Source organism: Heteronotia binoei, chromosome 10 (genome assembly GCF_032191835.1).
Source record: "Heteronotia binoei isolate CCM8104 ecotype False Entrance Well chromosome 10, APGP_CSIRO_Hbin_v1, whole genome shotgun sequence".
Taxonomy (NCBI): domain Eukaryota; kingdom Metazoa; phylum Chordata; class Lepidosauria; order Squamata; family Gekkonidae; genus Heteronotia; species Heteronotia binoei.
The window spans coordinates 67,717,445-67,734,717 of record NC_083232.1 but is presented as its reverse complement, the minus strand read 5'-3'; the positions used below and the strand labels follow the sequence as shown (position 1 = coordinate 67,734,717).

The window sequence follows — 17,273 nt, the reverse complement described above, 5'->3', positions numbered from 1 at the left end:
TGTACTATGATGTGATATGTATAGGTGGCACCAGGGCCATTTTTATTGAAAAAGCCCAGCAGGAACTTATTTTCATACTAGGCCACACCCCCTGACATCACCATTGTTTCGTATAGGGCTTTCCTGTAGAAAAAACCCAGCAGAAGCTCATTTGCATATTAGGCCACACCCCCTTATGTCAAGCCAGCCGGAACTGCGTTCCTGTGTGTTCATGCTCAAAAAAATGCCCTGGGTTGCACCTTAACACAGCTGCAGTACACGTGCAGCAGACCTCCTGCACGTATGGCCTTTCTTATTGATTTCAGTGGAGAAACAGCTTTATGTACACATGTCTGTCTACATAAAGGTGCATTCTCCAATGAAGTCAGCTTTAGCCACAAGAATCACTGGGCTGGAAAAAAGTCTGTTTTTGTTTTAAATGGATACTGCTATGAGATTTGTTTTGCCAGAGATTTACATCATTTACTCAACTGTTATGAGTGAAAATACATGAATTATTTTACTTCATGTAGAAATTATCCAATGAATACAGTACATTTTTTCAGTGATGCATTTCGACAGGTTTTAAAAATGCTCCAATATGGCAGCCATTTTCAACTAGTTCCTTGTATTGTATGGCAAAGTAAAAAAACCCAGTTTTTGAAATTTAGTTTTCATCATCCACTCCACTCTTAGCCAAGTATAGTGGGATTTGTCAGGCTATTCTGTTGGCTGCAGGACATGTTACTTTATGTGGTGTTTTGATATTTTAAGGTTAATAACAGAAAAGGCACTTTAATCAATACTTCAATGTAATAAAAAATCTTACATCTGTTGTGTTGGGAGGAAATCTTGTTTTACTTAGTATTTTTCTTCAGGCTTCTAGGGAGAGAGTGTTTCTGGCAAGCTTATTTTGTAGTGAGAGGAATTTTATAGTCAGACATGAATACTAAAGATAGGTGTGTTGTTATTCCTGAAACTGCAGTATATGTATATAAATAAATAACCATTTTTTCTCTGCTAAAATACATCTATGTATAACTAAATGGATGTGACTCATGTAAAAGCTTGCTAAGAAACAGTACTTAGGGGCAGTTGCGCATTGTGCTGTAGGAAAAATAAATCCAAGTTTTTGTCCTAAATTTAAAACTTTGGATCAAAAGCCATACCTGGCAAAATTAATAGTGGCTTTCATAGATGTGTGATAAAAGCCTTAGACGTAAGAACATAAGAGCCCTGCTAGATCAGACCAATGATCCATTTAATCCAGCATCCTGTCTCAGAGGCCAACCAGTTCCTCTGGAGGACCAATAACATGGTATAGAGGCCAAGGCCTTTCCTTAATGATGTCTCCTGGCTCTGGGATTCAGAGGTTTAGTGCCTCTGAATGTGGAGGTTCCCCTCAGTCACCATGGCTAGTAGCCATTGATAGACATCCTCCATGAATCTGTTCAATCCCCTTTTAAAGCGGTTTACTCCTGTGGCCAACGGGTAGCAAATTCCACATTTTAAAATTTTTGGCGTAAATTAATATTTTCTTTTGTCTGTCCTGAACCTACTGCCCTTGAGTTCTAGTATTTGACAAGTTGATAATTTTTCCAGGGGGAACCCGAATACCACCCCCGCAGGCTTTAACCAGCAAGTAAAGACATAGGTCAAGGAGGCAAGTGGTTGGCCTCTCAGCTGCCAGAACCCTGTCGACATCCTCCTGAGAGAGTTGGTTGAAGTGGTCCCTTAATGTTATCAACTGTGGTTGGGAGGTCCTAGTGGCGCAATAAGATTTTATCAGCAAAATGTCACAAATGCCTTACAGCTGGTCTTCCATTTTGTTTGCCTTGTGGCAACAAAGTTAATGATCAGGTTGTTCTAAACAATTGACTTTGCAGATGCAATAGAGGGCACATAGAATTCTTGCTTAGTGGACTTCACTGCCATCTCATAGACCTTCATAAACGTTCTATAAGATGTTCTCACTAGGGGTGTGCAAAAAAAAAATAATTCCGAAATAATCGGATTTGGAAATATATGGGGCCAAAATATTCGGAATACCATATATTTCTGAATACCGGTACTCGGAATAGCCGTATATATGGGAGATATACGGCTATTTCCGAATATATGGCCCCATTATACCTTATGGGCCATTGAAATCAATGGCAAAATAGGGTATATTGGAAGCCGCCTGTAGGGGAGGCGGTTTGAGGGAGAGCCCCCAAATTTGAAGGGGACCTGTAGGGGACTCTCCCCTACCAATCCCCCATGTCCCAAAAAGATTGGACCAGGGGTTCCCATTCCAGGGGCACCCAAAGAGGGTGCCCTTATCCCACCATTATACCTTATGGGACATTGAAATCAATGGCAAAATAGGGCATAATCAGAGGCTACTGGGGGGCAGGGGGTTTGAGGGAGAGCCCCCAAAACTGCATGGAACCCTCAGACTCCAAAAATAGCTTTATAAAAACATGAAAGTGACCCACCCCACACAGCCCACACACCAACCCGCTCACACCAACCAGAGGTAATTAAAAAAAACCAAAACATGACAGAAAAAAACTTAAGTTTTAACTGCGCCCCCCCCCCAAAAAAAAAACAGAACCAGGAAAAGGGACAATAGGACAGGATGGAAAACCAACAGCTACAGATCCAAACAAATCTGAGAAAAGGCCAACAAACTCAACTGTTAAAAAAGAACTTTTTAGCAATAAAAAACCTCAGGTCAAATCAGTCAACACCCCTCCCCCTCCAAAAAAAAGAAAAAACCAGAACCAGGAAAAGGGACAACAGGACAGGATGCAAAACCAACAACAACACAGATCCAAACAAATCCAACTGAGAAAAGGCCAGCAAACTCAACTGTTAAAAATGGAACTTTTTAACAATAAAAATTAGGCCAAACAGCCCCCCCCCCGAACCAGAACCAGAAGATAAAAGGAACAACAGCAGCAACAAATCAAACAAAGAATCCTTTTAAAACAGTAAAAAACTTGACTTTTAACAATACAGGAACTTAACCAACCCCTCCCCCCAAAAAACCCTTCACCCTAACCCCAAGAAATCCAAGCCACCCAAATCAGGAAAAGTAAAAGGACACTGCACTTTTAAAAGTCCTCTCACTAAAGTTAGATATTTTCAAATTGGCAACCCCCCCACCCCAGACCCCCACCCACAGCAGAACTCCCTAACCCTAACCCCAAATAAGCTACACCCACCCATCCAAATCTGGATAAATAAAGGGGACTCTAGTCTTAAAAAGTCCTTTTACTTTTATCCTAACTAAAATAAAAACAAGAACCCCAAGACTGTCTTACCTTAGATGTCTTCTCCAGGCAGGTCAGGCAAGGCTGTGAGAGAGCAGCAGCAGCTGAGGCCAAGGGCCAGCGCAGCACAATCTCTCTCACACACCAACACAGCAGCAATGGAATGGAGTCCAGCCAGGCAGACTCCTTAAAAAGGTTCTCTGGCCCTACACAGAGCAGTTTCAAAAAATACCACTGCTCTATGATTGATCAGAGAACAGTGTTTACTTGGATACCCAAGTAAACAAAAGAACAACAATGTTGCTGATGGCTGGGGGATTAGCCCAGCCATCAGCTACACAACAGCCCTGCAAAGCATGCTTTGGATTGGCTGCTGGGGCTCCTCTCCCCCTCTCCCTTCCTCCCTGATCCCAGGGAGGCTATGGGAGAGGTGGGAAAAGGCTTCCAAAGGTGGGAAAGGAGGCAAGCAGCTTCCCTGAGGCTGCAGAAGCTCCTTTCCCTCCTTTTACATTGAGTTCTGTATATTTCCAAATATTGATTCGGAAGTATACGGGAAGCCGTATACGGCTCCCGTACAATGCCTTCTAATTGGATTCGGAAGTATACGACGCTGTATACTTCTGAATCGGGGTATTCGGTGGTCTATTCGGTTCGACTGAACCGAATGCACACCCCTGGTTCTCACTTCTCCATCACATATGCTGCCACACCCACTCTAGCTATCTCAGCTCTCATTTCATCCGCTGCAGCTCCAGAGTATACCATGGGGCTACTTTGGCTCAGGGTGGAGAGGGTGCCAGGGGTCATATCATCGATGGTTTTAGAAAGCCAGGAGCACCAGTCCTCCATCAGCTCATCCAACAAATCATCAAGTGGCATCAGATCTTGCAGAATGCTTTGAAGCCGCTCAGGCAAGCATAAATATGCTTGCTGCCTAATTGGGTGTGCCCAGCTGGACTTTCACGGTGAAGTGGTCTGACCATGGGTCTGCATCTACAGCCATTGGATCCACATTTATCCCCATCCCAGAAATCAAGTTTAGAGTGTGGCTAGAGTCCCAGAGCCTCCATGGATGATACTAGGTCCTTGGCTTGAGAAAATGCTGCATCATTGACATAGCCATTGTTCCGCCAGGCCTTCTGCTGAGGCGGTGGATGTCAATCCCCTCCAGCCTCCCATGTTGAAGCTCATCACCTTTATGTGGCCCAGATCAAGAAGACTTTAGAGGCCCAGTGACATCAGCTTGGACACTTTGCACATATACAAATAACACAACCTGTTTTTAAATTATGTTGCTTTAAATTGTTTTTAACTACCTCATTAATGTTTGTATTTTGATGTGTTTTAGAATTTATTCTGTGCTCTGCCCTAAGCCCACACATGGGGAAGGCAAAATATAAATTTAAATAAATAAATAAATATTTGGGGAAAAGGAGAAAGATTCCCTTTTGTGCACTCTTTTCATCCCGTCCATAATTTTATAAACCTTTATCACAGGAGTGATCAAAGCGTGGCTTGGGAGCCGCATGTGACTCTTTCACACATATTGTGTGGCTCTTGAAGCCCCCACTACTCCATCAGCCAGCTTGAAGAAGGTATTTGTCTCTCTAAATCACTTTTCCAAGCCAAGCCAGCCAGAAGCTTGGAGAATGCATTTAAAGTTAAAATTTCTTTATTTCCACCTCCACCTCCCTCCCCCATCTATTTGCTTTCCTTCCTTCCTTGCTGCTCTCAAACATTTGACATATATGTCCTGTAGCTCTCAAAGATCTGACATTTATTCTCTGTGGCTCTTATGTTAAGCAAGGTTGGCCACCCCTGATCTATTATGTTCTCCCTCCACCCCCGCCCTTCCCCCCGGTCATATCTTTTCTAAACTTAAAAGTTTGAGACTCTTCAGCCTTTCCTCATAGAGGAGGTGCTCCAATCCCCTAATCATCTTGGTTGCCCCCTTCAGTACTTTTTCCACACATGAACACACACATAAACATGTGATGCTAACTTATACTGAATCAGGCCATCAGAGCCTGTATTGTCTGCTCAGACCGGTAGCAGCTCTGCTGGGTCTCAGGCAGAGGTCTTTCTTCCTGGTTGATCCTTTTAATGGGAAATGTCAGGGATTGAACTGGGTACCTTCTGCATGTCAAACAGATGCTCTGCCACTGAGCCATGGTCTCTCCCCTTGGTTTTGCAGACTGAGAATACAATCCTAAAGGCAGAGCTAAACCCTTCTAAGCCCACTGACTTCAGTGGCCCATTGGCCCTGTGTTAGAAGGATATAATTCTGCTTGGAATTTGCACTGTGATTTCTGCACACCATAGAACAGGGGTGTTGAACTCATTTGTTATGAGGGCCAGATCTGACATAAATGAGACCTTTTCGGGCTGGGCCAGGCCATGTGTGTCATAAAATGTAATGCCAGGTAGTGGAGATATAAACTTTATAAAAGACATAGACAAACACAATTAAAGATTTTTTTAAATCTCTCCTGTCCCATGTGATCAAGGGAGCTGGGCAAAGGAAGCTTTTGCTCTTTCCCTTTCTCCCCAGGGGATAAGCCAATAGAAGGAAGAGAGGCTTGACTCAGTAGCTCTGCTGTGCAATTGAGAGAGCCTGGCAAGTTCTCCCTCTTCCTCCCCAAGGAAGGAGCCTCAGTCAATGGAGAAAATAGAGACTTTGCTCCGTAGCTGCTGTGCGATTGAGCAAACCTTGCAAAGCAAGCTGTGATGCAGAAGGAAGCAAGAGAGAGGGAGAAGGAAGCAGATGACAGCCAGTTGCTCCAGGGCCTGATAGGAACCTTCCAGGGGCCTGATCCGGCCCCCAGGCTGCATGTTTGACATAGAAAGTATGAGGCAGAAATCAGTAGAGAACACATACTTTACATACAGGTCCCCATCCCATCAAGTTGCTACTGAGTTACTAGCACAGGTGGTCTTCCACCAAAACGTTAGGATAGTTAAAACAATGGCAGTTTCAACATGCATACTTGTGCAAGCACAAATCTAAGCACATAACATCTGGACTCCACAGGCTACTTTTCCAGCTGCAGCTTCAACTGCTACGTCAACATACCGCTCAGATATTTGGGTTGCAGCAGGCTACGGTGAGAAAGTGGTGAAACCGCCCCCCCCCCCACCATGCATTGCTGCACGGAGTGGTTGTTGGGCTCAAGGACTGTACTAGCAATTGCTGACACATCTTGGTTCTTGTCACTGCTTGGGACTGGACTCTTGCTTTCTCAAAACTGCCGTTAACTGTGATCACACTTTGCTGGGCTAATAATGCATAGCCCATCCCTGTTGCTCACACATGCTGATCACTGCAGGCTATAGTGTTTCTTCACCATATACACCAACTGGATCAATTAAGTGAAACACATAAGCTTTAGCCTCAGTGGCTTGTCCACTTTGGGGCTTCACTGTTTTCTGATACTAATTGGAAAGTTGCCTTATGGACATCTTTTGTTTTGTTTTTGGCTTGGCAGATAAGCAGAAATCATTCACATTTAGTGATAAATATATTGCTGTTCCCCTGTATGTTAAGTAGGCAAGAAAATGTTATGGAAATACAAATTATGTCATGCAGGTTGGGTCTCCTAGGGATGAAGAAATTCTTCCTCCCACGGGTAGCTTGCTGAACGAACTAATTAGCTTTAGAATCAACAGTACTGTTTGTATTATCACGATGCTCCTATCTCATGCCTGAAAACATAATTTGGGAGGGATAAATAAATGTAACCATGTTGTGCAAAGGTGTGGATATTGCAAATAGTATTCTACCCAGTTATGTTTTTATCTGTCCCACATGATGGTTTCTCCAGCTAAGGAATGTCTTATAAAAATACCACTCTGCAAACCAGACGGTAGGCAAAGCTTAAAATTGTCCTGGGGTGGCCATGTCATAACACCACTTAAAAGCTGCACACTTTTAAAAAGTATTGCTTAATATGTATGTCGCTGGGGCTACAATCTGAATTTTCCACTTAATGTGCCAGAAGGACTTAGGCAGTCCCTGGGCCTTTTTTTGTTTCTCAGAATTTAATCAGTTTCCTTCCAGCATGTGTGTGAAGATCTCAAGACTAGAACCTATAATGCTGCAAGAGCATTTCAATTGACAGGTGCATGACATTCTGTTCCTTGAGTCACAGGTTTCTTTCAATTGTGTTTCAAATAGAATACATTTCAAGGCATGTTCTCTATATTTTTTTCTGCTGAGAATGTAAAATGTAGACATTGTTAGTCCTGTCCCAGATTCCTAGACCTTACTTTATTGAGTATATCACACTTAACTGCAGAATCTGAACAGTGCAAACACCCTCTCTTTTGTTTTGGATCATTCCGCAGGGAGCTGTACCATTTTTTGTCAGTGCCACATCTGGCACCACAGTATTGGGAGCGTTTGATCCTCTGGATGAAATAGCTGAGATTTGTGAAAGACATGACCTTTGGCTGCATGTGGACGTAAGTTTAGTTTAAATAAAATTTATTCTTCTGTTACGCTTTGTTCACCCGTCTCTTAGCAGGGAAATTGTTTTCATACAAATGTAAAATAAACAGAATTGAGCGAACAGTTTATAAATTCTACTAATGGGGTTCTGGAAGTTAAACTTGATTTCATTTTATTTTTTATTACGTTTATTATATTTCTCAAGGTGTAGTGTACTCTGTGGTGTGTCAGATTAAGCCTACCTATCCAGTTGGCACACAGGAGACTCTGACAGCTTCAGCAACAGGCTCCTATTATTGCTTCATGCACCCATGGAACCACAACCTTTGAAATGAGATCTGTCTATACATTTTTATCTCACCATTTCCTCTGAGTAGCTCAGCATGGAGCACATCATTGTCCCCCTCCCCTTTTGTCCATAAAGTAAAGTAGCCTGTAAAGTACGGTAGATTAGATTGAGAGAAACTGGCCAAAGGTTGACCTATGATATCATACCTTAAGGCTGGCCTTTGAGCTTTGTGGCAGGGTGTGGATGTGAACCTGAATGTCTCACGTTCACTTACATCATGTTGGCTGTCACAGATGGGTAGTGACTTTTCCCAGCTAAAGGTGGAAGTGAAAGGACCCAATCCGTGCACTCTTAGCACTGCACTAAATCCCCCCTTTTGCTAGATTAGAACTTGTTTGTGTGGTTTTAAATACCTGACAGTTTGTTAAAGTTATTATTGTAGTAGTATTATTATTTATCCCACCAGGTTTACAGGATGGCATACATGGTTTGGACTCTCACCATTTTACTTTCATTAACACCTCCATAAAGTAGGTTAGACTGAGGGAGACAGAAATTGGCCTGAGGTCACACAATGAGCTTCATAGGTGACCAGGATCTCTTCAGTTCATTTTAATCACTGTGCCACATTTGCTCTTATTTAGGCTTTGACAATGCTGGACCCAGGACACTTTTTGTAGTAGGAACTCTTTTGCATATTAGGCCACACACACCTTGATATAGCAAATCCTCCTGGAGCTTACAGTAGGCCCTTTACTAAGAGCCCTGTAAGATACTGGAGAATTGGCTACATCAGGGGGTGTGGCCTAATATGCAAAGGATTCCTGCTACAAAAAAAGCCCTGGGACCCTTGTTATATTAGTCCTCTCAGAAGCTTAGAGCTCTTCTAATAGCTCCTTAGAAGAGAATGGTTTAGGGGGTTGAAAACTGATCAGAGCCAGGGTTCCCCAACATTGTGCCTTGAATGCCATGACACCTTTAAACACCTTTCTAGGTTTTTAGAAAGTGGGCAGAGCCAGGTGGGACTGTTATCTAGCAGGACTTCTTATTGGCTGTTGGAGATCTGAGTGGGTATGCAGATTAAAACAAAGTTGCTTCAGCAGTAGCTGTCACCACAACACAAGGGTCTTCACTGTATGAAAGAAGATACGTTGTGTGTATGCAAAAACAATGTTTTCATTTTAAAAGACATCCTGTTATGTAGAGCTTCTGCCTGAAATGTTGAAGAGTTACTATTAGAGTTGTGCATGACCTCACTTCCTGAGATTTTGTGGCTGGCTCCATCCTTTGTGGCAGCCATTTTGTGCTTTCACCCACTATTCCATACATAAGAATGCTGAAGGGGCCCACATGCTCAAAATGTTTGGGACCCCTAATCTAAGAATTGTATTCCCCTTTCATCTCAAAATCAATGTGCTGCAAAAACAGAAGGTGCCACCCATTTGTTACTTAGGGGAGACCCTGAATACAGCTGTTCCAGTTCTGAAGGTTTGGTGTCAGATCTCTTTACTGCAAAGTAGAGTCAGCACTGACTCTTATAAAGGGCAGTATCTGTAGTGGTCTTTCCATGGCCTCTCAGGTATTTTGAACAAACAGTATTCCAGAAGGCTAAAATCTAGAAAATGTTGATTTCTCTGATAATGTGTGGAAACTGTCAACATTTATCCTGTGCTTATCTGTGAGATTACTCTAGGTTTATATTGCTGTTCTTCAGAAATTCATTGCTTTTTAAGGTGGGGGTGGGAAATTCATTTGTGGACATGCTTGTTTAACATTGGAACACTCCAAACTGACACCTTGTCTATGACTTACAGAAATCTGTTTATGACAAATGACTGAGTAGTTTTACTATTATCTGAACAATATTCCCATATGACTAGGTGGGTGGGTTTTTTTAAAACAAACAAAACTGAGGAGGATTAATATAAAGGATAACTTTGTCACCTTGCTTCCCTTGTATTTGGTAGGCAGTGCAGATTTTCTGCCTTCTTGTAGATGGGCTATTACACATAATATGTGAATCGGCTCATTGTTATAAGCCCCTTGTGATCAGTTGATTGCTTGGCAGTAACTCTAAGTCTCTTCATTTCTTCTGCTTAAATCTTTCAGAGAAGCTAAAAATAAATGGCTTCCCTAGTATTATCTTTTGGGTCTGCTACTGATGTAGTTGTCATAGGGATGTTGTTTGCAAACTATTGGAAGAGGAAGCACCATTCATAACCATAGGTAGAAGAATTTATCTGTGGCGGCTGGTCTGTGCAATATCTTTATGTGTTTTAACATATGGAAAATGCCTTGCAGGTATGCCATGATCTCAGATGGATGGATGCAGAATTCTGCAAGGGCACCTTTGCTGTAATTTATCACTCCCCACCCCCCTTGTTCAGGCCCTCTGAGAAAAGGCTATATATAAAAGGAGACAGATTCAGATCACCAAATATAGGTTGTTATTTATGACCTAAACTCACATGAAGCAAAATGTTGGAAGAGTGTACTAATTCTCTCTAACTTTGTGAAGCCGCTATATTTTATTAGTAAGCAACAATAAAAAGGTAAAGGTAGTCTCCTGTGCAAGCACCGCATTGTTACCGACCCATGGGTGACATCACATCACAACGTTTTCTTGGCAGACTTTTTTAATGGGTTGGTTTGCCATTGCCTTCCACAGTCATCTACACTTGACCCCCAGCAAGCTGAGTACTTATTTTACTGACCTTGGAAAGATGGAAGGCTTAGTCAACCTTGAGCTGGCTACCTGAACACAGCTTTCACCAGGATCAAACTCAGATTGTGAACAGAGCTTGGACTGCAGTACTGCAATTTATCACTCTGCGCCACGGGGCAACAATAGCAAGTGGCAATTTTGGGTGGTGCTAATATGTTAGGTCATCCATGCTGTCATTTTGTCTATGGACCCAAACAAGTTCTTAACTTTAGGCATATTCTGGGAGTCTTCCAGGAAAAAAATTGATTGATTATTAGAGGTTCACACTCAAATACTTTGCTGTTTGCTTCATATCAATAAATGAAACTCATGCTATTCTTTCCACCATTTCCTTGGCCTGCCTATTTCATAGCTGTCTGGTCTCCAGAATGTCTTGTCTGCCATACCCTCTTCATATCAACACCATTGAGCCCTCTGTGGCCCTGCCCAGGACCCTTTGTGAGCTTTTCACGGTGCTCTTCCTGAAGCAGCATTTTTTCCTTGTTGCTGCTCTGCCTTCACCCATCTTCTTTCAGGCTCCAGGCCTCTAGGCTTTCCTCCCCTACCCCTTTGTGTTAACTTTATGCATTCCTTGTGTAACGTTTTCTCTCTATTCCTGTAGCTCCTTATTTCTTCAGGAATCTATTTCATCCTGTGTTCTTTCTCCAAGATGTCTACTTCCTTCACAAATCTTTCTTGAAAATCTTGTAGCTCAGCCAACTATCTACCAATTCCCCCTTTTCATCCACTATCCTGTGCCTCTTACTGTCAGTCAGTCAGCTTCTAAGATCTTGCAGTCTTGCTTCTGTCCTCCAAAGCTTCTATCCCCTAGGCCTTTTCATTTCTTGCTTATAGGTTCTTGCATAGAGATTTACAGATGTCCTGTTGTTGATAGCTTCTTCTTGTATAGCAAGAATGTTTGTGAATATTCTGTAGCAATATAGCAGTTCAGTCAATGGCTGGGTATGGAGTTGGCAGGCAGTAGGACATTGCATATGTATAAGACATCTTATGCATGTGTATAAGATGAAGCCAGCATTTTGTCTGAATTTATTATAGTCTTTCAATTGATGGTGATAGCAGGTTACAAAGAATAATTGAAGGATTTCTTTCTGCACAAATATAGGAATCTAATAAGAGGATGATAAAATAAATTTCACAGGATTCACTTTGAAGATACTATGTGATTATGATTAATCTCCATGGTATTCAAAGGAATATCTATGAGTATTCAGCTTGTCAGAGATCGTGTGGCATGCAGTCATTGCTACCTTAGTTTTCACCTGTTGATAGCTATTATGATGAAAAGGCTATAACCAGACACTCAGAAAACTCAGCTATCATAATTATGGTTTCTTATTAGAAATCTGCTCATGTGAATCCACCAGTGAATCCATGCTAATATTTAAGTCCTGAGTGCTTATCTGCCCTATCCCCCAACCTAAATGCAGAGCAACACAATGAACTGGACTGTCATCCCCTGTTTATATTCCTGCAATGCTACCTGTGCCTCGGTTCTACAAGATAAGAGTTGTACTCTATGTAGTTTGACTCCTCAGATGCCCCCCAACCCCTTAGAACAATTGTAAAATTTTCAGTGTGCACTGTTTGTTGATATATCCTTTTATATGAAATGTATAAATGGCACAGTTTACACTAATCACTTACAGTGCCAGCCCTAACAGTTTGGACTAGCCCAGTCATGTGGCTTGAAAGCTAAGCAGGATGAGTACTTGGGGTCCACCAAGGAAGACTGGGGCTGCTATACAAGGGAAGGCAATGGCAGACCACCTCTGCTCATCTTTTGCCTTGAAAACTCTATGAGGTGGAACTTCATGGAGTCATCATGTGTTGGTGGCATACCTTACCTTGCTTTCCTTTTCTCGATGGCACACTTTACCATGCTTATACTAGCATGATAGAATTGGTGGTGCATTTAGCTGTTGAAGCAACATTTGTGTCTGCGGTGCAGAGCCCTGGCCAAAGGAATTCACTTGTGTCAAGGGATGCTCTCTTCTGCCACTGGTGACAAAGGGACAGCCTTTGCGTTTCTGTATGGGAGGCTATATTGCTAAGTCCCAGCCAATATACTGTATGTGTGTATTCTTTGGATGGCATATTCAGGAGAATCATCAAGGAGTTATAAGTTCTGTCTGTCCTGGGGAAACTTTTAAAATCATCCGTTCAATGATTAAAATATAGGCTGCTAGACTCATTTTCTGTCTTTCGATAAATATCTACACAGGCATCCTGGGGAGGCTCAGCACTGCTGTCAAGGAAACATCGCAAGCTTTTGCACGGTGTCCACAGGTAGATAATATTTAATACGGAAGGCCTAATAACTTTTATTTATTTTATTTACTTGCTTCATTGACAGTCTGCCTGTCTTGCTAAAACTCAAGGCAGATTAGACAAGGTTTTTTTAAAAAAATGCAATAAAACAGTATCATACATACAGCAAACAATGCAATAAAATGGGATTATGAAATTGGAGAACAATGCAATAAACTGATAAACTGAAACAGAAGCCAACCAAATGTGAGCACTTTTAAGGTTTTGTTTGTTTGTGTTTTAAATTATTTGAATGGAAGTTGAAAGGCAATGAAGAAATGTCAAGTTTAATGCATGGATGTTTCAGCTACCGAACACTGACTACAAGATAATTATCTGTTTTCTTCTAGGGCCAATTCTGTGGCATGGAATCCTCATAAGATGCTTATGGCAGGGATCCAGTGTTGTGCTCTTTTGGTGAAAGACAGTTCTGTAAGTCCCCCCCCCCCCTCTCATTTTGAAAATGCATTTCCCAGTAGTGTACTCTGAAATGGCAGAATGTAACTTGCTCTGATGGAAAATATTATGAAGAAGCAGTTAAGAACATAAGAGAAGCCATGTTGGATCAGGCCAATGGCCCATCCAGTCCAACACTCTGTATCACACAGTGGCCAATACACACACACACACACTGTGGCTAATAGCCACTGATGGACCTCTGCTCCATATTTTTATCCAATCCCCTCTTGAAGCTGGCTATGCTTGCAGCCGCCACCACCTCCTGTGGCAGTGAATTCTATATGTTAATCACCCTTTGGGTGAAGAAGTACTTCCTTTTATCCATTTTGCATCACGTAGCAGAAAATATTGACTGTGTATTAGATTTTGACAAAACATATCTGAAGTCCGTATAGTCAAAGCGATGGTATTCCCAGTAGTAAAGTAAGGCTGTGAGAGCTGGACCATAAGGAAGGCCGAGAGCAGAAGAATAGATGCTTTTGAGATGTGGTGCTGGAGAAGACTCTTGACAGTCCCTTGGACTGTAAGAAGATCAAATCAGCCAGTCCTAAAGGAATTCAACCCAGTCTGTTCCCTGGAAGGTCAGATGCTGAAGCTGAAGCTCAAATACTTTGGCCACCAAATGAAAAGGGAGCACTCCCTGGAGAAGATCCTGATGCTAGGAAAGACAGAAGGCAAAAGAAGAAGAGGACGGCAAAAAATGAGATGGCTGGACAGTGTTACTGATGTAACAAATACAAATTTGAGCATACTTCGGAGGATGGTGGAAGACAGGAGGGCCTGGCATGACATTGTCCATGGGGTCGCAAAGAGTCGGAATCAACTGTGCGACTGAACAACAACAAAATCTGATTAGAGTGTAACTTCATATTCAGTGGTATGGCTGCAACCACTCATGTGTGGAAGGCACACAGAGGGTTTCCTCTTCATTCCCTCTGAGCTGTGGAAGGATCATTCTTGGGGTCACAAGATCCATGCAGAGCAATAGTCTGTGGTTTGATGGGCTGGAGTGAGGAGGGACAAAGGGATGAAAACTATGCCTTTCCTCGGTGGAGTTGCATTTGCAGAAGAAGAAAGATGAGCATTTTACTGCTTTGTCCCTCCTCAATCCAAGCTACTCCTCCATGCAAACCTGAGAATGATGTTTTCAGGGATCAGAAGGTATTATGATCCCTTTGACCAGCTCAGTGACTCTAACTCGCAGTCCTTATGAGGGGAGGCCAGGGAGCCAAGGTTGGTAGCTGAAGAGAGCAAGAGAAATCTGGGAGGGCCCAGCATTGCAGAGGTGCCTACTGGTAGTGTACCATCAGTGTCAGAGGCCACCCTGCAAGAGCCTGAAAGGGAAACATTGTCATCAGCCCCGCAGGGCAGGGCTCAGACCCTCCACAGGAATGGTGGTGGTAGAAGGACTGGGCCAGGGTGGCACAGAGGAAGTGAAATGACAGACTGGCTGTGTGGAACCTTGCTGTAGATCGAGCAGAGTGCTGAGAGTGGTACTTCCTTGCAGGATCCTGGCAATTACATCACACAGCCTCAGGAACTCTGGAAATTTTGGGCAGTGCAGCTAAGCCTAATTACGCTGAGCCCTGGTCCTGTAAGCACAAGCCTTGTGTTACCAGCTCCCAGGATGTTGAAGATGCTGAAGGGAAGGAACTAAAGGATTCACTGCCCAGCAGCTGCCCTTTCAGATAACATCTGAGGCAGAGCAGCAGGAGTTAATGTACTGAGAATGGGAGGGGGGAGCGAAGACAATACTTTTAAAATGTTTTTACCTACTTTGAGGACTTTATAGCTGAAAAGTGGGGAGTAAATCTAATAGTCAACTAATTTACAGAATAGTAAAAAGAATTAGAGGCAAAATGGGCAAAGGATACAGGAAGAGCAGTTGGATTGTTTGTTTAGGGATCTGCATCCCACTTTTCTCCTCATTAGGGACTGTATCTGATGAATTGCACATGCACACAAAAGCTTATATCCAGAATTAAACTTTGTTGGTCTAAACGGTACCACTAGACTCAAACTTTGTTCTGTGGGAAATATAGTATGAACATATGAAGCTGCCTTATACTGAATCAGACCCTCGGTCCATCAAAGTCAGTATTGTCTACTCAGACTGGCAGCGGCTCTCCAGGGTCTCAAGCTGAGGTTTTTCACACCTATTTGCCTGGACCCTTTTTTGGAGATGCCAGGGATTGAACCTGGGACCTTCTGCTTACCAAGCAGATGCTCTACCTCTGAGCCACCATCCCTCCAATAGTAATTGCCCTGTTGAAAGAAGAATTTTAAAACATAAGCTTTAGATTAATGTTCAGTTGTGTGTTTGGTGCTCATTGCTAGGGGATGGCTATTTTCTTTGAATCTCTTTTCTCTTTTTTAAAGTGATCCAAAGTCACTTGAATACAGTAGCAAGTCATCGCACCGGCAACATTGCATGCTTGCCACTCTGGGCATTTCTGGGAGAACTCTATGGTTTTCCTGGATGCTCTAGCAGTTTGGGAGGGAAAACTCTATGGTACCATGGTAGAACTGCCAGAGCACAACGTCGCCAGCATGATGACGTTGCAGGCAATGTAGGGTGGGGATCCCCCCTGCCGGCCCACTGCAGGCTGGCAGTTTGGGGACCCCCAAAGCGGGAGAACCCCCACCTGGCCCGGGAGCTTGGCAGACCTAGAGGAGTTGCATTTTACCAGTTTCTTCCTTGCTTCAATCTGGTGTGGGGTGCCAGGTCTAACTCAGGTCTATCTCATATCTAGGGACTTTGGGGGTGGAGCTGGGAGACTTTCCCATTCCAAACAAACAAATAAAATACAGCAGTGCAGTTCCCCTGAATGCAGTCTTCATTTCCCCATCCTCTTTTTTTTTGCCTTTTTTGTTCTGTGGCAGCTGCACTTCCACTTAGTAAAAGTGAACACATACTCACAAAGCAGCCAAAGTAAACAGTTTGCACGACCACACTTTTGTGATCTCCCTGCGGCAAAGGTGTAGATAGCTTTCCTCACTGGAGTTGCTAAATGTGACAATCTGCTGCATTTCAACCCGCTTAAGGAGAAAGAGGTGAAGGGGGTGGAGTTTTCCTCTATCCCATAATCAGGTTCTAGTTAACTCTTTACTATCCCTTTCACTATACAAGCAGCTTCTGAAAGGAACGCAAAATGAACGGAGGGACTGTGCTTTCTCCTTTTCTCTCTCACACATGTGGCTCTGCCCACTCACCCTTCCCCCATGAGCTTCAGTATTGCTAAGATTTAAAGGCACACACACACACATCTTTCAAAACACAAGCAGCTTCTAAACATGCATGAGATCTGGCTGGCAGCAGGGAGGAGCCTGCAAAACTGAGGGATCCCCCAACAAAATCTGGGACTCACAAGCCTAATCTGGCATTGTGCTAAAAGTATGCTTATAAACATTTTCTTTCCCATAAATATTTTAAACTGTTGATGTGAGGAGCAGCTCTCTGTACCACACCCCCCACTGTTTCAGACACACTGTTTTTAAAAGGAGCTCCAGGGGAGTTGGTAAGCAGCTATTCCACCAGGGATGCCAAAGGCATTAACTGAGGTGAGGCCTTTGAGCTGGGAAGGGAAGTTGAGAGTCCTGATCCCTTCATTGGGAAATCCCTATATTGATCAGGTGGTGGTGGCAGCTACTTGAGAGAAAAGGGCAAAGCCCTTCCAGGGAGGGCAAGGCAGAACAGGGCCTGCAAGTCAGATCGAGCACATTCTGCCACAATATCTATAGATACAGGTATGGGTGTGTGGGTGTGTGTATAAACTCACATATATACATATATATCAGAGTCTGCAT

At 43.0% G+C, this 17,273-nt stretch overlaps 1 protein-coding gene across 1 annotated transcript in view; it reads left to right on the top strand.

Moving 5' to 3' along the window:
• Positions 1-17,273, top strand: part of GADL1 (glutamate decarboxylase like 1) — a 116,006-nt gene that overhangs the window by 36,820 nt on the left and 61,913 nt on the right. The window contains exons 9-11 of the mRNA XM_060248825.1: positions 7,581-7,697; positions 12,922-12,986; positions 13,358-13,439. Coding sequence (XP_060104808.1) covers positions 7,581-7,697; positions 12,922-12,986; positions 13,358-13,439 — 264 coding nt within the window. The remainder of the gene's footprint in view (positions 1-7,580; positions 7,698-12,921; positions 12,987-13,357; positions 13,440-17,273) is intronic.